This window comes from Scatophagus argus, chromosome 23 (assembly GCF_020382885.2).
Source record: "Scatophagus argus isolate fScaArg1 chromosome 23, fScaArg1.pri, whole genome shotgun sequence".
In the NCBI taxonomy this organism is placed as follows: Eukaryota; Metazoa; Chordata; class Actinopteri; family Scatophagidae; genus Scatophagus; species Scatophagus argus.
The window spans coordinates 5,529,320-5,549,518 of record NC_058515.1 but is presented as its reverse complement, the minus strand read 5'-3'; the positions used below and the strand labels follow the sequence as shown (position 1 = coordinate 5,549,518).

At 40.8% G+C, this 20,199-nt stretch overlaps 3 protein-coding genes across 6 annotated transcripts; 1 reads left to right on the top strand and 2 right to left on the bottom strand.

Moving 5' to 3' along the window:
• The first annotated feature begins 1,716 nt into the window (after positions 1–1,716).
• Positions 1,717–11,885, top strand: paip2b (poly(A) binding protein interacting protein 2B). Of its 2 annotated transcripts, none has more exons than XM_046381509.1 (4): positions 1,717–1,950; positions 8,429–8,598; positions 9,371–9,553; positions 9,715–11,885. In XM_046381509.1, exons 2-4 carry the CDS (start codon positions 8,440–8,442, stop codon positions 9,769–9,771), a joined length of 399 nt encoding a protein of 132 aa, XP_046237465.1. In that variant the 5' UTR covers positions 1,717–1,950; positions 8,429–8,439; the 3' UTR covers positions 9,772–11,885. The 2 variants fall into 2 exon arrangements, with proteins under 2 accessions (XP_046237465.1, XP_046237464.1); XM_046381508.1 differs by lacking the exon at positions 1,717–1,950 and adding an exon at positions 4,043–4,204.
• Positions 11,508–16,327, bottom strand: LOC124054950. 2 transcript variants are annotated; one of them, XM_046381503.1, is made up of 9 exons: positions 15,875–16,327; positions 15,239–15,382; positions 15,059–15,109; positions 14,800–14,944; positions 14,600–14,668; positions 14,374–14,496; positions 13,650–13,752; positions 13,399–13,561; positions 11,508–13,273 (listed from the first exon to the last, which is right to left on the bottom strand). In XM_046381503.1, the coding sequence occupies exons 1-9, from the start codon at positions 16,223–16,225 to the stop codon at positions 13,166–13,168; spliced, it is 1,257 nt and encodes a 418-aa protein (XP_046237459.1). In that variant the 5' UTR covers positions 16,226–16,327; the 3' UTR covers positions 11,508–13,165. The 2 variants fall into 2 exon arrangements, with proteins under 2 accessions (XP_046237459.1, XP_046237460.1); XM_046381504.1 differs by lacking the exon at positions 15,875–16,327 and adding an exon at positions 15,467–15,624.
• A 633-nt stretch (positions 16,328–16,960) lies between these two features.
• On the bottom strand, positions 16,961–20,141 carry nagk (N-acetylglucosamine kinase). Of its 2 annotated transcripts, none has more exons than XM_046381505.1 (10): positions 20,005–20,141; positions 19,511–19,595; positions 19,190–19,288; positions 18,962–19,103; positions 18,394–18,504; positions 18,200–18,312; positions 17,958–18,045; positions 17,772–17,869; positions 17,592–17,670; positions 16,961–17,450 (listed from the first exon to the last, which is right to left on the bottom strand). In XM_046381505.1, exons 1-10 carry the CDS (start codon positions 20,031–20,033, stop codon positions 17,251–17,253), a joined length of 1,044 nt encoding a protein of 347 aa, XP_046237461.1. In that variant the 5' UTR covers positions 20,034–20,141; the 3' UTR covers positions 16,961–17,250. The 2 variants fall into 2 exon arrangements, with proteins under 2 accessions (XP_046237461.1, XP_046237463.1); XM_046381507.1 differs by having other exon boundaries at positions 16,961–17,456; positions 17,598–17,670.
• Positions 20,142–20,199: the final 58 nt, after the last annotated feature.

Here is a 20,199-nt window from a genome sequence, read left to right as displayed (position 1 = left end):
GGAATGCAACTGTTGCTGTATCCTACAACAGAGACTGTCTATGATGGTTTGGTTGTGGATGATCACAGGCCTGTGTATGTGTGTGTATGTGTGTGTGTGTGTGTGTGTGTGTGTGTATCTGTGTCTGTGGGGAGTGGGGTGGTTATATGACGTGCATATGAGCTGTCCTCAAACTTCCTGTTTATAAAATGTGTAATGGCTAAAACGGCGTTGTCTGTACTTCTATCAGTCCAGTGTGCAAACTGAAGTGGATCTAGACAACAGCTGACCTCTGTTTTCACCGGGTTAATCAGAATTTTCTCAAAACGCTTCATTACTACTGTGAAAAACGCAACTGGATGGAAGTTATTATTCTCTTACAGTTTGCTTTTTTGGGGACAGGAATAATAATAGAACTTTTACAGATAGAGGGAACTGATAGGGACTTCTGATATGTGGGACACCAGGCTTTAAACATTTGTTTAAAATGAAAATGAAAATCCTACAAGGTAACACAACTTCTATAATGAAGCATCTATAGTGAGGTATGCACTGTATTAATTAAATGTATAAATAAATAATATTTCTATCTCTCTAAGTAAACGTCCATCTATCTAAATAAATGTATAAATAAATAATGTGTCTATCTAGCTCTATTGAGCAAAGACAGACACAAGACACTGAAACATTGAACCTCTGAAATTTTATAATGGAATGGGTACATTTTGACTACTTTCTGGCTAAAGAACATCAGTCATTACATGAATGAATATTCTCTTACCAGTTTTGAACGTCATCTTTGCCTCGGTTTGTGTTCCTGTTATAAATAGTCTACCTTTTCTGAAACAGAAAATACTCAGTGAAGAAGTGGGTTGATTAACAATATCCACTGCTTTTCTAAAGTTATTTGTGTAATTCTCAAAAGCTCTTTTAACCAGGAAGGATCCATATTAGTTTTTTTTAACTGAACTTCCTTTCCATACAAAGAAACTGAAATCTTAGCACACACTACGACTGCCTATATCGTCTTAATTTATGAGTTCAGTCTTGTTTTGCATTGTGGCCCCTAGAGGTTTTTCACATGATCAGCAGCAGGAGTGTAGCTTTCAGGCTCTTTTGACTCATGACAGTCAATCATCGATAAAAACACAATAATGCATTTATATTTTTCTTGTATCACACAAAATAATCAAGAGGATATGCAATTTGCGGCTAGTTAAGGCTTACCTTATCTTTTTGTGCAGTGGATGATGAACTCTTTATTTATCTAATTGTTGTGAGGCCATTTCAAGAATCTTTTAAGACTATATATTTAAATATTCATCATTCCAGAAGAGAGATGTGACTATAATGTTGACAAATGAGGCACAAGCTGGGGATTTCCTCACCCCTGAAAAGAATGTGCACGACACTGTTCATACTTGCATATCAAATGTTTGCTGTACTTTTGTGCTCTCGTTTTCTTACCTCGGAGAGCATTGACAAAGATTAAACTAGATCCTTGTTGTAAAAGAAAGGTCAGACCTAGTTAATACAGCCACGTTGTCAAATATTAACTTGTCATATTGATTACAGAAATGGGCAACAAGAAAATGGGTTATATTTTGTTTACTTACGTGAATGGAGAGGTGGGACGGGGCATTTGATCATCTGGACCAATAAAATCTCAAGTTCGCGATGACGGACGTAGATTACAACCAATCACTGAAGTGTACAGCTGGACAAACGTTACCACGACACAACGTTTTTCCCTCTCGACGTCTAGGCAAAGAAACAGTAGATTTATCCGTTTTAAGTCAATATCGCTAGCTAACTGACAAAGGGGGTTGCGGTTGTTTAGCGTAGTGGAGCTTAATAGAAGAATTTCTTGACTGTGTGGTTTTCTTGTGACATCCCGGACCGGAAAAGAGCCGTTTCCCCCCCGACAGCTGGTTTGCGGATTGCCCCCCTATTTGCACTTGAAGTTGTGTGGTGAGTCTGTTGTTATTGATGGAGTAAAGGGGGAAGCTAGCTGTTTGCTACAAAAAATAAGGAAAGACAAAGAAAGACGAGCAAAGCAACACCAAAGGCTAATTGTATACGATGTTGTTTAAAAAATTAGGATACTTTACTTATGTTATTTCTTTGTGTGAAAGCCTATTTCTTACTGATGTACCATTTCCTACTAACATTACTTGTTGTGTTGCACCACTTAAGCCTTCAAATATCAGTCTGAAAAGATAGAAAAACTATTATGAAAAGACGGCAAAACAACCTTATAGTTGCATTGTGACAAACTACATTATTGGAGTATTGCCAAGTGCACTGAGATGCAACCTTCAAATGTCGGATTTTTATCTGAATTTTGTAGTGTAATATGCACACTGATTCTATTAACAGACCTTATTATTTAATAGCCTGTCCATCATCAGTGGACTACAATTGTTTAGTCCTTGTCGTAAAAGTAAATTAAGTTTAACTTGTTGTATTATCTGTTATTAATCGACAGAAATACTTTTATTTCTGAAGCCACGCAGGCATCTGTGTTTTGGAAGAGAGTGAAGAGCGTAGTGACGGTATGGTGGTGGAGCTTGTAGGATGTTTGTTCACATGCTGCTTTCAAGTACCCATTCTGAGCACCGATTTTCTACTACCACGCTACCGTGACGTGTAGTGCAGAAACGATTACATTAATGAGTTTGTTGGTTCTAAAGCTTTTTGGCTTATGGCCCTTTGAAGCGAACCTGTCTATTTGTGTTTCCGTTGCCTTTGGGTTGCACATGCCTTTTAACCGTAAACAGCTCTACTAAAAGGTTAGACCCACTTAGAAATCATTTTTAAGTGTGGAGAGAGGTAAAGCTGTCCAGTAGAATTAAGTACACTTTGTGCTGAGGACTTTGTTTCTTTTCCTATTTTTTCTTACTTCAACATTTATTCTGTGACCCACTGGGGGACCCTGACCCCCAGGTTGGGAGCCAGTGGATTAGTTGATTTAAATTACATTTATTAGAAACAATGTTGGTAATTAATCACTTTTTGGGAAAACACTGCAACTGGTCCCACTTGTCAAATGTAAAAACTCACTGCTTTTCCTTCTTTGGCTTTTGTCCAGTAGGCACACCTAGCTAAAACTAATGTAGTCAAATGCAACAGCCTCACAATTATCCCCCTCCCAAGGCTGGTGGTATCGTGTTGTGATTTTTGTTCTAGATTAAATAGGACAAACAAAAAATAACATAAAAAACAAAAAACAAAACATTATCCATGTTTGGTCTATTTTTCTCATCAGAGAAGAAAAGTTTGGCTCTTTTTCATCAGAATGGACATCAGCTGAAAGTGGATCCATGATTTAAAGTGTTATTCTGCAGTTTTTTCTCTGGGGGAGTAGGAATGGAAATACTGTATGACCGGATGTTGTGGTGTAGTAAGATGCATACTGGGGACACGTATGTTTCTGTGCATTGCTGCAAATATTTTTCTGCACAATAAACAAACATCAGTTCTTTATGACGCCACTTGGGTCAGTTTTTTCATTTGCACATGCGCTGTCCTAGTATTTGTTAGTGTTAATGTCGTTGATCCTTTAAATGGAACTGAACATGTTCTGAACATTGTCACTTGGTTGCATTTGTAATATTCAGATGAAATAAGACATTTATAATGTGTTTGGTCAATGTAGTTGAAATTATTATCAAAATTTCAACAGTATTAATAAATATTTTTCAATATCCATCCTGATATTGAAAACACACAAGCAATGAACCAGTATTGCGCTTACACGAGACTGAACTTTATATGCTGTATGTGTGAAACAAAGGCTTCAACAACAAGTTTTGTTTTTAATTACAGTTAGCTCAAAACTATAGTTGAAAGGATTCATCGACAAATAAATATTGTAATTTATTTATAAAGCTGCGATGACAAGCATGGGAACATTTGTTCCCATGTTCCTATGCCCACTAGATAAAACTGAAGATGAAATTTTCGAATTACGGTCAGGTGAAATTTGCTTGTAATACTCACATTCCCGATAGACATGAATACAGCACAAGACCACGTGACTGACCCAGCTTCCTTCTAACGTTAGCAAGGTGGCTAACAAGATTTAGCCAACTTGAGCTACGTTGCATCGCCGCACAGAGTAATCCCCGCTGGAGAAACGACGAGCACGCAGTCTTCGCTGTGTAGTTCCATTAACTTTGTGTAACGTTATACTTAAAAGCGAGCACCAAGAGCACAATGCCAGGTAACTTTAACATTTGAAAACCGTTATTTTTGACGGTTCGTCTTGTGTGTGTGTAACGCTGTGGTAATCGCCGAAGCGGAGGCTTGTTTTGTTGACCTGCTTCACAGATGCTTCTGCCATGCTGTAGCAGCGTGCTAGCTGATAACGGAGCAGCCGACTTTGTTTAGCGTCAAGCATCTAAACGGGAATAGGGTTTGACCTCGATGCTTGATTTACGTGTTGTAAAAAATAAACATGTATTTTTCATTTGGTGCAGAGTTTGCGTTCGAGCCGTTTTCACGCAAACGCACTGGACAACTTCAATGAAAAAAATTAAACTGTTTCGGGCACCTAGCTCTGTTCCACCCTTTGTTGTTAGTGGGATAGCTTTCACCTTAGGCCCGTTTATTGACAGCGCAGCTATGTGTGTCTACCGAGCTTGTTAGCCAGTGTAAAGTAGCCACTTAGCATTACCTCGGCTAAGACCGTCCAATCCATTTACCAACTTTCCAGGTAGGCCCGGACACCTGGTTTAGCTGGTTAGCTCTCTGAAGACGCTAGCAGGCTATAAGCCACTACGACACCGAGTTTCTGTCACACACAGCACACTAACTGTTACATTACATAACCTGTTATGTAGCGGTTTATTCGGTGCATTTCAAAGCACTGACTATGTAGAGTTGATGGAGTTGGATAAAATATCTCCGTTTTCCCGTGTTCCGTGTTTTTGTCACTTCGTAGATCGGATTAGCTTTTTTTGTTTTTTACTCCTACATGCAAGTATATAGCATAGTTTTTTCTAAGAACTTAACAAATGATAAGAACTGCTCGGGAGGCTGACTTGACGTTTTCACCCGTCGAGTTCAATATTCAGTATTTATTATTTTTATTTTAATTGTCTGTAAAACGTGAAAAACGTGCATCGCCGTTATCAGGAGCGCAGGGTGACATTGTCACATAGCAGCTTGTTTTCTTCATCCAACAGTTGCAAAACCGAAAAGTAATCAATGTACAATGACATGAAAGTGAGAGAAACAGCAAATCCTCCTTTTTGAAAAGTGGAATCGTGACATGTTTGCCATTTTTGCTCTATAAATGATTTTGATCAATGGGATATTGAAATGCTTGATAGATTGGAAAGTTAACAAGATGAATCCCAGCTATCACGAGGAAGACCGAATTGCATCTGTAATTAATTTTAACTTAAACGAAATTACTGCCGCCATCTCCGAGTATTTGTAAGTAGAGACGTGAATGCAAAATAAAATGGGCAAATTATAGAATTAATGTTAGAAGTGCAATGAAACTGATCTTCGTTATTGGCCTTCATAAAGAGCAAGGTTTAATTTTAGCCTGGGAATACTACATACAGTGTTTGGATTAGTTGTCAGGAACATGCAGTCAACAAATGTTGACACCATCTACAACTAGAATACAATTGAGTGTTTCAGATCATAACATTATGCAATTTTACACAGACCTAGAGCTCAATCATTGCAATTTTTTTTTCTAATTTGCTCCGAATTTTGGATATTTTCTGCGTAGACCCACTGGAGAACAGGCCTTTTTGCTGTTTATCCTTCACCGTCATTGAATCGGATCAGATCTCACTCTGCTCGCGGGCATGGAAGATTCTAGGCTCCGCTAACTAAATATTACATGGTGACCAACACATGGTTATGCAACATGAACATGTTCAATGCCACATGCAATACATAATAGCACAGTGCTTGTTGTCTCCACTTTTCCTCATTCACGCTGGGTCAACCGCCATGCACTTCTGAGTTAGAGGCCTGCTCACAGTGACTCTTAACGTCTGTTAGAATTGATTTTTAGGTGTGAAGTTGACATGACGCTTTTAGCTTTATACTCTTTGAATAAATATGAATCTGTTGATTTTGTTTTTTCATTAAATTTCATATTTTTGTTTAATCTATAACAGACAAAAGTTCTAGTTGCTCGTTCTTGTAGTTGCTACTTTTGTTCAACCACTAATCCAGAACCCAGTGATATTCAGTTTAAAATGATATAGAGCAGAGCATATTTTCCAGAAATTTGTTTAACATTGTTGCTTGATAAATGACTTAGGTGCTCATTTCCGCTCTAACCTCAGTGAATTTCTTTGGTGAATGTTGTTGATTGACATCCTGGGTAAACTTCATCGTGTTCTGTTTTTCTGCTCATCTCGGGTGTTTGGTAAACTTTTTTCAGTTAATGTAAGAAATGTGTGCTCTTCTGTAACACTCCATGAGCTCCAGTGAAAATGAATTTGAACACACTGGCATGCTCTCACATGCAAGCTTCAAACACTTTGAACACGCTGGCACCTTGCTCAACCAGTGCAGAATTTATATTTAGGTCTGTCGTTTTCTATTGCAAAATGTTTTCTTGTACCCCAAATCTCTCTCCTGTCCTTATTTGCATTGTTGTTTAACATTTCATGTATGTCTTTGCATTCCATTATTAAACTGCTTTATCACTGACTGCAGAAGACGGAAAGAAACTCTCACAGTTTTAAGCCAGACACACACCTTCTCTTAGTCTGCTGACCTAGTTAGATTATATATGTTTATTCTCTGAACTCCTGTGAAGGTCAGTATGTCCGTACTGGCTCTGTGTACAGTGAGCAACAGTCTGTCTCGGGTCACTCTTGGCCCACATAGTTACATTGATCGAGACAGGTATAGGCGTCACCTGTAACATTGTGTCCTGAATTTGGGGGGGGGGCTGTTGGGAGTTTGAGGAAGCAGCTCAAACATATCAGGCTGAGGGCTGTGTTCATGGCTCAGTTAAGATCATAGTTGTTTTTTTCCTCCCCTCCCCTTTCTTTCTTTGTTTTCTTTCTCTCCCCACTGAGAGGCCGCAGTTGAGTCATGACAAGTCTGTTAGAGCTGGCTGGCAGTCTGAGGATTATGTCATTATAGCTGGCATTTCTCATCCGAGCAGGAGTTGTGCGTCTCAGTTGCTGAAGTAGGGATGCACAAATAATCATGTGTAGTTACTGTTTTTTGTTAATTAAGTGTAGCATGCCTGTGATATGGTATTATTTTTTTTTTTAAATGAAAGTCAGAAATCACTCCATCAGAATATCCCTAAATAACAGGAGCACTCTCAGAATTACTCTCTAAAATGACACACTGCTTAGCATGAGAAGTATAGATTTTATGCGTCTGTAGCTTGCATGCCTGTAAAGCATCTGTACGAAACCTTAACATTGATACCCAATTGAGTTTTTTTTTTTCTCACTGTATGGAACCAATTTCCCTCCGTTGTGATAAATCTTAGTCATCTGACAGCAGCAGGACAGATGTGTGAGTTGCACCTACAGCCCCTGCACTCTGCATTGCAACATACAGTTCCATTATGTCTGATGACTCACTCATTCGCTTCAACTTTTTTTTTCCTAGTAATTCTCTCTAACTGGTGCTTTTTCTTTACAGTTTTGTTATATTTCATGGTTTTGACATTTTTGACTTCTTACATGACTTCATTGTTTTGGTTCACACACCAAACTGAAACCTTGTATGGAAATGAGGAAGTGGCTACTGCTCTGTATTTTCTTTTCTTTTTTTTTATTTTTTTATTAGCCAAAGCGGACTGATTTAAGGCTCTGGATGTTTGTTTGCCTGTGAATGTTGCTTTGCGGTGTTAAGTCTGTGCTTATGTACTTCCCTGGTTAATAATAACACACTGTGGCCTTTTAGCACTGCAACTCACCAGGCTGAAAACCGATTGATTGCGGTCGTAAAATGTCAACGACTCTATTAAGCCTTTCTACTCATTTGGGTGTTTTGCAGTAAGGACATTTTTAGATATCGCACAGCAGCTTTGGAGACCAGGATCAGTCCCAGCTGCTTTTGCAGTCTGTTTCTTATTCAGATCATGAGCTATGGAAAATTGTTTTGTTTACAAGCAGTAAGATTTTTCTACACAGGGGAGCAGTTTTCCAGCTGTAGCTAAAATGTAGTTGAGATTCTCCTAATTTGTTCAGTTTGAATCCGTGCCTAAAGCATTGGAGTCCTGACTCGGATGAGATCATGTAAATTGGACAGCCAGTAAGACCCAGCTGTGGGCTAACGAATAGGAGTCAGTTATCTGTCTTCAAGAATGGAAGAATGCATGATGCTTGATTTGTTATTGCCATTTGTTTTTGAATTAAAAGTATACTTTACCATGACGTTCGGTGAGGAGTTTTCGTGTTCCTGTGTTTGTTTACGTACCGTATGTGAATATCTTCTCATGCAGAGCCGGCTGAGATGAGCGGTCCAGAGGTGGCCAAGACTCCTGGAGGAGGAGGAGCTCCGGGCAAGGAGGGAAAGGAGCCAGTGGCCAACGGGCATGCGGGAGAGGGCAACGACACCAATCCATTCGCTGAGTACATGTGGATGGAGAATGAAGAGGAGTATAACAGACAGGTGAGTGCTCATATATATTCTAGAGAAATGTAAGCACACTTAGACTAAGACTTTATATGTTTAATCCTTTTTTTTATATTATCTTTCTACTCTCATCCCTTCTTTTTGTTTTGGTCTCCGTCTCAGCTCGTCTTTCAGTAACTCCCACGTATCTACCGTCTCTTGAAGTAATTCCATTAGTTTTGCGCTGTGTCAGTGGCTCATACGTATTTAAGTATTTTTGGCCCTCGGTCAGGAGAGGAGAGTAGCAAGATGACAAAGCATTGGGAACGCCAAGAGGAAAAACCATGCAACAAATATTGCCCCGCCCTCCACCGCCCCGTCTTCTCAGCAGTACCTGTAGCAGCATGCCCGCACCAAAATATATGTGAACGTTAACATTTCTGCTCTACCATTTTATTTTGCTGTCAGCTTGTCTCCCACCCTCACCCACCCTTTGATCCTACATGGTTAGTTACATATTGATAGAAATTTGACATATCTATTTCAACAAATCTGTCTTCTTCCAGTATTAAGTGGTCCTTTCAGCTCTCATCCTCTCGACCTCCCAAGTCTTTTTCTCTTGCTTGACAGGATGAGTCATGTGCTTTAATGCCACCATATTACTGAGAAGGTGTCTCTTTGGAAAACCTTCCACCTACTTGTCATGCAAATAATCTCATATCCCTCCTCTGTCCCTCTATCCACTTGCCCCCTCCGCCCCCCTCCGGTTTCTTTGCTCATGCATTTATGTGACTCATCTCTCTTTGTCCTCCCCCTCGTCATCTTCCAGGTGGAAGAGGAGCTGTTGGAGCAAGAGTTCCTGGAGCGCTGCTTCCAGGAGATGCTGGAGGAGGAGGACCAGGATTGGTTCATCCCTTCACGTGACCTCAACAATCAGGGGGTGGGGCAGCTGCAGCAGCAGCTCAACGGCCTGTCTGTTAGCGATCACCACAGCAACCTGGAGGAAGTTGCGGTCAGTCAGACATGCATCTGATTTCATAGCAGATTTTGTTTTTTAAAGCTTACTTAGAAATTGATCACAAACAGCGATTAGGTTAAAAGAAATATGTCCTTACTACTATAGGAATGTGTTCTGTAGACATATGTTCTTACTTTTCGTGTCTTTTTCTGCAGAGGAAGAGCATCTTGAATCCCGAAGCGAAGGAGTTCGTCCCGGGGAAGAAATACTAGGAGTCCCCCTCACCCCCATGGAGCCTCCACGCGCACACTCACACACACGCAACCACACACACACACAAGTCCTCTCGTATTCTCAGAGACTCTGGCGGCCACGACCGCGCACACACTGATTCTCTCCCACACACGTACACACATATACCTACACACTTGAAGTCATTGGCGTGCTGGCAGGCCCAGTTGGGGGGTGGGGGGATTTCTTTTTCTTTTCCTTTTTTGTTTCTTTAATCTTTTTATTTCCTGTTTGTTTCTTGTAAACTGAGGGACATTGGGAACAGGGGTGGGGGATGGATGTAATACCAGCACCGCCCTACTGCGGGCGTTAGCTCATCATTGCATTTCAGATGACACTGTTGACGTTTACAGAGCATGCAGATCTCATTGATGTCCCCTTGGAACTTAGGCAGCTACCAAGGAGTGATGCCAGGACAAAACTTAAATCTCAAACATTGACTTGACTTGAAAAGTCACCTCACATACGTGTTAATTCGTGTGCCGTCAAATTTGTAAAAACTACATCGCCAGCAGGTTGAAGGTTTCCAAGACAGTGAGATTAGAGAATGACTAACATTTCAGGGGACTTGATGGGTTTCCGCCACTGCTCTGTAGAGTCACCACGGTCGGTCAAACCCGTCAACGTTTGCTCCTGTGATGTCACCAGTTCCCTGTGACATCACAGACCTTGCTCATCTCGAAATGCGGGTTCTTCTTTGTATCTGCAGCGGCCACGTTCCAAACTAAATACAGACCCCCACCCCCACCCCACCCACCCTGCATGCTTGTATTTGGAGGGATCTTAACAGACATGGACAGGTGTAATCATGGATTTAAATATTATTTTTCCCAATTTATGTGGAAGTCTGTGTTTATGTATTGTCGGTCTTATTCGAAGAGAGGTGTTTTCCCATTCATACATCAAGTTGAGGTTATCAAGACAAATATATAGAGAGGGGAAGGTCGGAGATTTTTAAACCTTTAAAGAAACTTGCCATCATTTTTTGTTTGACTTCATCCCTTAGTTCAGTTTGGATTTACAGGGTGTAGTGAACAGTCTTGTTACAGGGGGAGTATTTGGTCTGGAACAATGCCACTGCCTCTTTCTGCTGGAACTGCTTTCGTTGTCCAGCATCAGATTAAGTGTCCATATCCAAATCAGGTTTTCAGATAGCCTCTCCTCCTCTTTTTTTTTCTTTGTTTTTTTTCTCCTTCATGTTTTGAGGATGAGGCATTTTGTGTCTACTGGGTACAGGAACCTGTGGTGTCCATTCAGTCCTGTTTGCAGGAGGGAAATGTAAGGGGACAATATTGTCGTAGCCAATTAGAATAAAGCAGTATGGAACACGTGGCTGACCATATGGTCTCTTTGCTGTTCTTCTCTTTGGAGGGTAACTTCTTTGAGAAAGTTCTTCTTTTTAACCATAAATCTGTGTTGTGGTCTGGCTTTCCCTGAAGCATCGCCCCCCTTGGTGCAAATATAATCTCCGTTAAATTGTGAGCCAATAGGAAAACGTATTTGTGAAGATGCTTTTTAGGAAACCCAGATTTTTATCAACAGTAATCATTAATTATTGAGTCAGTTTTTCTAGTTCTCAGCCATCTTGGCTTGAAAATGCAGAGGCAGTATTGTCATTAAGGAAAATCTTGTGATCTGAAAATTTAACCTTTATGCCACTGTTCATTTGTGGTATTAACCATGACAATAATGTCTTGTGTATTTGACTGTATTAGTGTTAAGTAGACACTTGGGCACTTGTACTTCATTGAAGTGTCTGACAGGTGAAAGCACTTCTTCACATCCGTGCAGCTTTTCCGTTTTTTTTTTTCAGGCTAAGAAGTACTCTCGTGTGTTCTTAATGCGTGCAGTAGTGACTCGGTTAAAATGGAACTTCCTTGCACAGTGTTGGATCACAGCTGTCGATTGGCACCCTGGTGAAGCCAATAGGAATGTCCGCCAGGTGGATTGTACAACATGAAATCATTTTTGGTGATTTTGTTTAGATGAGTTAGACAGAAGTCGTTAAAAAAAAAGAAGTCCAGAAGACACAGAGTATGAATTTCAGTACAAATAAAAATAATGAAAAAAGACAAATAAAGTTGCTAAAGACAAATATCTTTCGTTCGTCTTCTGTTACACTCTGGGGGGGGGGACTGGCACTGGTTCACTTGCCAGCGTTTCATGGACTTTCATGGAATGTTTTTTCAATTTTAGTGTTAATTTTTTGAGGTTTTTAATTATAGAAAGAAGACTTTTATTTCTTGCACGAGAAAACGAGGAGGAGGGAGGAAGGGTGCAAGGGTCGCAGCGTCGAGCTCCCTGAATGAAGATGCCTCGGATTGTAAAAACCTTGTGATTAGTTAGTGATGAAAAGGTCATCATATTCCAAAGTCCCTCAAGTGCCTTAATGAGAAGTAAATGGAGAGATTTTCATCCTAGTGGTGTGTAGCTAAGCTACAAATCTCAGTGTGCACTTTTATTACTTATAAGGAAGAAATGTGACCTCTAAGGTCGTCATACCAGATCGTCTCTGCTCCTTAGCTAACGGGACTTCGTACAGCCAGCACTCTGCATGGCAATGAGCCAAGTTTGAACTCTTTACGATCATGGCAGACATCTGAGCTCTGACTGTAGCCAAAGCCACTGGGTGTGGGTAGCTCTGCTGTGGCTTCGATTGTAGCCACAGCTGTAAGTTTTTGGTTTTTTTTTTGTTTTGATTATTACAAACTACCAGCAAGGCAGCGTTCTGGTGCAGCTTTTTGGAGGCTCTGACAGGATAACGTTAGCATCATAGCTGAGTTGAGTTGATTTTCTGGGCTGATCTGCTTGATAAATGTCATTGTGCTTGAAGTCTGTGACATGTTTTACCGAGACCTTGTGAGGCTACATGTTTGATCCAGTTTTAACTTTAGGTGTAAGTAAATATTTAAAATGTTAAAGCGTATGCAAAAGACATGATTATCTGATATTGCTATTTTACTACTGAATTACAAGTTACAGCATAGAGTATTGCTAAAGATCTTTTCTTTACAGATGTATGCATTGTTAATCTGTTAATATACGATGGCGTCCTTTTACTCTTTTGAATGCAGAACATTTACTTGCACTGGTAAAGAATCTGAATACTTTGTCTGTCGCTGCACTTCACCGCATGCACATTTAAACGGGAGAATGACAACAAGCACACACATTTTGCTGCCTCCTGCGGGTGCCTGCCAGCAGATGGTTTACTGCTGTGTTATGACTCATCCTCAGCTTCTGTATTTTGAGGCAAGATTACTGAGAACCACAGACATAATCCTTGACCGCTACCTTGGCGAGGAAGTATTTCTCATATGTGGTGACTCTGTGGTGAAAGTGTACGTGGTTGGAGAAAAAAAACATTTTTTATTTTTAATTTGCTATGTATTGAAACAAAGGTTGAGGATTGGACCGAAGGACAAAATGATGAGGAAGAGGACAATGGTGAAGGTCACTCTGTTGGATCTTAGGCTGAGCCCACTGGAAAGGGACACGCAAGGTAATAAAGGACAAAGATAAAAGAACTTAAAAAAGCAGAGGACAGGGCTAGAGATTAGTGATCATCTAACACGCACACGCGCCCAGTGGAGCTATCCTCTTCTTACCGCAGCAGTGTAGCTGGCTTGGTACTCTGTCAACCATGGCTTCCTGCTGGGCTCCGTGCGGCAGACAGTTGGCTGCACACAGGCCAGAGATTGTGTGCTGCCACGAGGGAAGGCTGGTGTCTTCAAGTGACAGCTATTAGGGCACTCAGTTTCCTGTGCACAGCTGTGAATGTGGGGAAAGAAGAGAAGAGTGTGTCAGAAAATAACACATCCAACTAATAGCACTATTAAAAAGGTGTCTGTGGTTTTACCAACTGTGCTGTCTGCAAGGGGGCTGAAGAGAGGTGTTGTTTTTCAGTAGAATAGCTGGTCCCAAGCCCCTGGGGTAGACGCTGTTATCCCAACTTTCAGCATCTAATCAGGAGTGGAAATTAAGAAAATGCACTCACTCAGTTAATGCACTTAATTGCAGTTTACTCGCACTTTACCATGTGCAGTGATTTTTTTTTTCTCAAACGCAGTAAAAACACCATTTATTCTCTTTCTCGCTGTGAATAAGATGAGAAGATCTCTCCTGTTGTTCATGTAAATAAGAAGCTACAACCAGCAGCTATTAGCTTAGCTTAGCGTCCTGAATGGAAACAAGGGGAAACAGTTAGCCTAGTTTAGCCCTGAGCTAAAGCCTTTTAGGGCAAGATGTTGAGACATTTACAACCCCCAGTGAATGAAATGTAAGAAGTTTGGTGATCCCTTGACTTTTCTTCTAGCACCAGTGTCAGGTCAAAACCAGTAATTTGGTTCAGGACTAAATGGCTGCAAAACTAATGACATTCCTCGGCTATACTTTTGATGCTAATGACTGCTTACAATCAACTTATGCAGTTCTTCATATAAATTTAGGAGAAAATTTGTGATCATTATTCTTATAAATTTTATACAAGGTAGAGGTGGAGTAATTTTTTTTACATTAAATTAAATATTATGTGTCATTGGACAGGTGCATTTCTGTGCGTGTCAAACCGAGATTTGTTCCACCTTTGTCAGGGATAACCAGACTGGAGGTCATAGGGAGGTGGAGCTGCCCCACTTCTCTGCACGCTGTTCTTAGGAAATCTTCACAGCAGGCCAGGTCGACATGAGATGACAACACAATCACACCTAAAATTGCACAAATACGGAAAAGGTTTATGAAAATTACCTGTGGTCCTCTACTCTTGGAGCCACTGAAACAATAGCAATCAAATCACTCCTGCTGTATAACCTTCTTCATAGAGAACATCCATCTTTTCCTGTGGTTCATCTTTTGCATCCTGCTGTTCCAACACAATTGCTGTCAATAAGAGGAAAATGGATTGAGGACCAGTACAACTGCAAGCTTAGATGTGTATGAGCGTGTGGCTGTATGAGCGTGTTTCAGAGACAACTCCTTATCCTCTCCACAAAAACCATAGCACAGCTGACCTGTCTTCTCCTCCTCCTCGCCAAACCCAGTCTCCCCAGCAACTCCCACTTCATGTGTCGTCGCGCCTGTCAGGGTGGAGCCAGCAACCCCGGCCGCCTCAGAAACAGGAGGCAAGAAGGCGGGGAAGAGGGAACAAGAGGGGGGCTGAGAGATAAAGCACAGAAAGATGAAGGAGTGGTGGTGGTACAGGTAACAGAATGCCAGATAGGAATAAAGAACATTGTTGTAGACTTGTGAGTGTGTGCTGTTGGGGTTTACCTGTGAACAGCCACCTAAGCCACTGATGCTGTTAGCTGTCATGTAGAAGTACTGATGAAATACAAGACAGGTAAAAAAACAAACAAACAAAAACAAAACAATACAGTAAATCAATCTATTCATCAACACATCTGTCCGTCTGTTCATTCATTCATCCATCCATCCATCAATCCAGCCAACCTGAGTTGGGTTGATAAGTACAGGAGCAGCTTTCGCTTCAGTCCTGGGGTTCACCTGGTTGACCTGTGGGTGGCGCTCACTGGGGGGTTTATAGTCACTATTATAAGTGGTGATAAACCTCCCCAAAGGTGACCGCCCCAGAGTCTGAAAGGGAATAAAACATGCATCATGCATAAGTAAACCTTTGAATTAAATATATTATCAAGTAAAAGTACTCAGAAAAATGACCTCTGTGAGCGTTGTAATACGACACATTATTTGGTTATTAAATCTAAGAGTTTATGATATAAAACAGTTAAAGCTAGGAAAGTTGGCAAGTGCTGAGATGTTGACCGACACGGCGGTTCATTTTGGCTTGAGGCTGCAGGCTCCATGCACAAGACAGCAAAAAAACAAAAAACAAAAAACAAAAAAAAACAAGGAAAAAAGGTCAACAACCGCATGAAGAGGTAATAATAGCTGCAGCAGCAGGAGTGTTTTCTTTTTCAACATTTTCTACACCTCCTCATTTCAAATCAAAACATACCGGGGAAAAAGAAAAACAAATGGGAGCATTTTTGCACAATTCAAGTCAAAGATGAGAGAAAATGAAGACAAGACAAATACAAACAGCTCATCCCATCTCAGAGTATCTACCTTCTGCTGTTTCGAGGGGATCATCTGGTGTTGGGGTTTTTCGTGTCCCTCTTTGGTGGAGCGATCCCAGCGCACCCTCACAGCAGTGAAGCTGAACTGAACTGAGGAGTCAATGGAACCCAGCAGAATGTCGCTGCTTTTGTTTTTAATTGAACTGATGTTTATTCCGTTGATATGTCTTGCATCCCACTGAAACACACTATCATTCCACAATCTGTTACTTCCCCTAGATGCTCTGACGTGATGCCCGTTTGGTAAGTGGGAGGCTGGCCTTGCACTTGCCAATCCAGCCACATGCAACTTAAGTCTTTCCTCTTTTATTCTATGCTTTTCAACGAGATGTGACCACATGCTCAAAAAGTTTTATTCCTATCATCATAATAAAGATGAAAAATGATGATGAAAGCCTTTTTCTTTAGCCTACTGGTGACTTTCTATACAGCCAGCAGCAGGTATCTGTCCCACCTGCAGTCTTTGCGTGTTGTGTTATGTGCTGTCACGTTACAATTACACATGGCAGATCTGCAGGTTTAATTTTATGCAACTGCCACTCACTGCAAAATAACAACAGAAACCCTGTGCTTGTGTGCACATACAACACGTCGTTCTGATTCATCATCCTACAATTTCTACTTCAACAGGAGTGTTGGAGACGAATGCATTAAAAAGAGCTCAATAAAAAGTGCAAACTTCTCTAGTCTCCCCTCTAAACTACCTCAGAACTGTGTATATATATATATATACATATATATATATATATATAGTTCTGTCTCAAAATTACAAAATACATAACATCAGACTGGACAGAAAGGTGACTGTGTTGTGAGTAAATATAGTTTTCTAGGTGCATTAACTAATATCTCTGTACATATGGATCCATGAGGGTACACAATTACATACAGATACTGTGATGTGTCTTTCACATGTGGGAAAAGTAGTGTAACAGCACCACCTACAAAGAAAAACCAAAAGTGCAAAAAGCCTGCGCAAGAATAACTTAAGAGTTGATTTTATCGGATTGCATCTCACACCGAAGTTCAGCTGTCTTGGGCATTGGAGATTATGCACAAGCCTGGCAGAGTTTTCTGTCAAGTTAACAGTTTTTATTATAATGTCAAATGTTCATGTTATAAAGGTGCAATGACACTCTAATGAAAGTAATATCAATTCCACTGTCAGAATAACTGCTGTGCATTTGTAAAAAAAAAAACAAAAAAACCACAACAAGATTTCAGACTATAAACCACAGTCTTAGTATCATCTAATGAGGAGCTTTAACATTATTACATAACAAAGATGCTAATAATCAAATACAGGCCAATACATCTTCCCTTTTCCCTGACTGGTTAAGATCAAGATGCACAGTTGAACTCTCATTAACTGCTGTTAAAGGTGTGTTTGTAGAAAACTTTGATGTTTGCTGTGTAATCCATCGTTATTGTGGCGCCCATACTCTGAGCACCCAGACTGGCGCCGCCGAGGGCCGAAGACTGCTGCAAAATCATGAGGCTGTAGCCGTGGAAACGACCCTTGAACTTCTCAGAGGAGGCCATTTTGTTCAAGACCTCAGTGAACCCTGGTTGGGAGACAGACAAACACATAAGACAAAGAGGAGAAACAGATTTAGAGGAGCTTTCGACTGATTTAAACTTATTTTCTTTCGGTGTGAAAATGATTAAGTTCAGGGCTGCATTGTCTTGATTTGAGGCACACTGACCCGGCTTCAGTAGCTCCCAGCTCTTCCACACTGAGCCCTCACACAGGATGGGCAGTCCAAGGTCACTACTCAGTAGAGACTGTCATGGCAGACAGATGAAGACATGACAAGAAATTCATGAATGCTTATAACAAATGAGTGAAAGCTCAGTTGTCCCTGCTCTTTGTGTTTGTACGTTACCTCCTGTGCTGCAGGCAGGACTGCTTCTACATGTTTTGCCAGGATTCTCCCAGCCTGAGTGAACACATACTGGCAGAGAGGATCCCCTGCTTCCGCACCTTAAACACATGCACACAAATACATTTGACTTTCCATTCTAACCTTTTTCTTTTTCTCTGAACAGAGCCAAGCAGGTTCACCACCTACCTTCAGCCAGCTTCTTGCAGAAACCAGCAAAGTGGGACTTCTGGAAGGTCCTGTAGAGGTGCGGCAGCATGCCCATTAGATCTGACACCTGATATGAATTGTACATGTTTTTCACATATGTATTTTGTTCACAACATACCAATAACAGTAAAAAAATCCCTAAATCAGAAGTCTCTCAGCTCTGAGGTGTCTTTCAAACTCTGGTTCATTGGTTAACATGATGAATACATTTTTTAACCAACCTGGAAGTACTTCTCCATGGCTTTTCTGACATGTGTAACGTCATGAGGAGGAGCAACCAGGTTGTCTTTGGCATCAAACACCGTTTTGACCGCTAAATGAGAGATCCAGAATGCTGGGACATAGAAAGACTTGTTAAGAGTTTGGTCCGGTCAATAAAGCTGTCAATTATTCATAAGGATATTGTCATGGTTACCTGAACCCTCATCACCCATCATGTGACCCCAGCCTCCGCAGCCAATCTGTGAGCCATCAGGATTGACTAACTTGCAGTTCGAGCCAGTCCCTGATATCAGCACTACGCCTCCTACAGAGAAAATAGGGCTGACTGGTATTATAAAATGATAAGGAAGACTGTCATGCCATAAATCGCTTGTACAGCCACACCTAAGAGAGTAAAGTATCAAGCCTTGCCCTATTATGACAATTCATGATCATGAACTTTATTTCTAAACAGAGTAGCTTTCAAAATGTAGTTATTACACAAGAAGCTACAGGGTAAATTCACTGACAGTAAAATGACTCTTCTCATCAATACCTGATGTACATATTTTAATCATATAAAAAAATGTACACAGCGTCAAATATCTGTGGTATTTTAGCATATTCTATGCAAATGTATGCGATAAAAATATAAAGTTTGATATTAAACAAAGCACAGACGCAGTCAAATCCTTTATGCATGTCTGCAGCACTATTTATTTCAGTTTTGGGTTGAGGTTTGACTGCAGCCCAAAGAAAAAAAATAGAGTAAAACAAATTACCACAGCTACTGGCTGTCGCCATTGCGCCGATGGCATCGGTGGTGATGAAGTAGTGCTGGCTGAGAGCGGGGAAGCGTTCCTTCATCTGAGCGATCAGCTTGTCGATGGCGTCCTTCTGCTCGCCTCCACTCAGAGACATGCCCTGCACAGAACAGAAAATCATTGCATTTAAAACGTTGTTTTATTTTCACTAGGAAGTCAAGGAGAGCGTGTAAGCATGTGACTGACCAATGAGCATAGCGGTGTGTTTGGATCAAGTCCTGCCTCCAGTTTGGCTCTCTGGATCATGTCATTGATCACTTCAAGACATTTGTCGACCCCAACCAGCTGTATAACATAAAAACACAATCTTTACGCCATCAGTTCACACAATGTTGGATGATAAAGGCAAATAAATGTATTAAATACACTCTCTAATGCACTGAGTAAATGTGTAAGGCAAGCACAAACTCCCCTTATTTATCTTTTTTTTGCTCCATGCCATCCTTAATTTATTTCCCACATTTCTCCTCTTGTCCAACCCAAACCACCTCCATCACTACAGCTCACCCAGTGGTTGGTGGACGCTCCCTCTGTCTCTGCTAGGATGTTTCCATTTGCTGTCACCAACACCGCTTTGGAGTGAGTCCCTCCTCTGGAGAAAGTGGAAAAGAAACACATGCGTACAGTAAATACAATCAAGACAACGCCAAGAAAAACCAGACTGATACAAAAGCTCACATCTGAGGCAGCAAGGGCACAGATACTCTTAGTTTTTAAATTCACTTAAGTTTTTTTTTAACATACACATTCATACGTACACAAACATCATTAACTATTCAATGCAACGAATTTTAAGGAAGAGGACGCGATCACGGGACACACGCAAGCATAGGAAGGTAAGACGTATAATCAGAATGAAACTTTTAGTGTAAACTAAAACCCTAAATGTCTATACACACACTTAACACATGACTAAAAGGCCGCAATACACGCTGACCTTAATTAATAACTTAAAAAACAATAATAGATAAGTTTTGTTGCCTATTTTAAGTCATTCTCACCCCTCTACTCCGCCGAACACCGATGCCATATCTCAGTTCCTGTTTTGGTCCACCTGCGCTTCCAAGTACGCAAAATATCGCGAGAGCGGCGGCTGAGCTCCAACTTGCAATGCTGATTCCTAACCAGTAGGTGGAAGCTGTGTTAAGGGAAAAATTACCCCGAAACTTCACATCATTGCTATGGTGATGATTTTA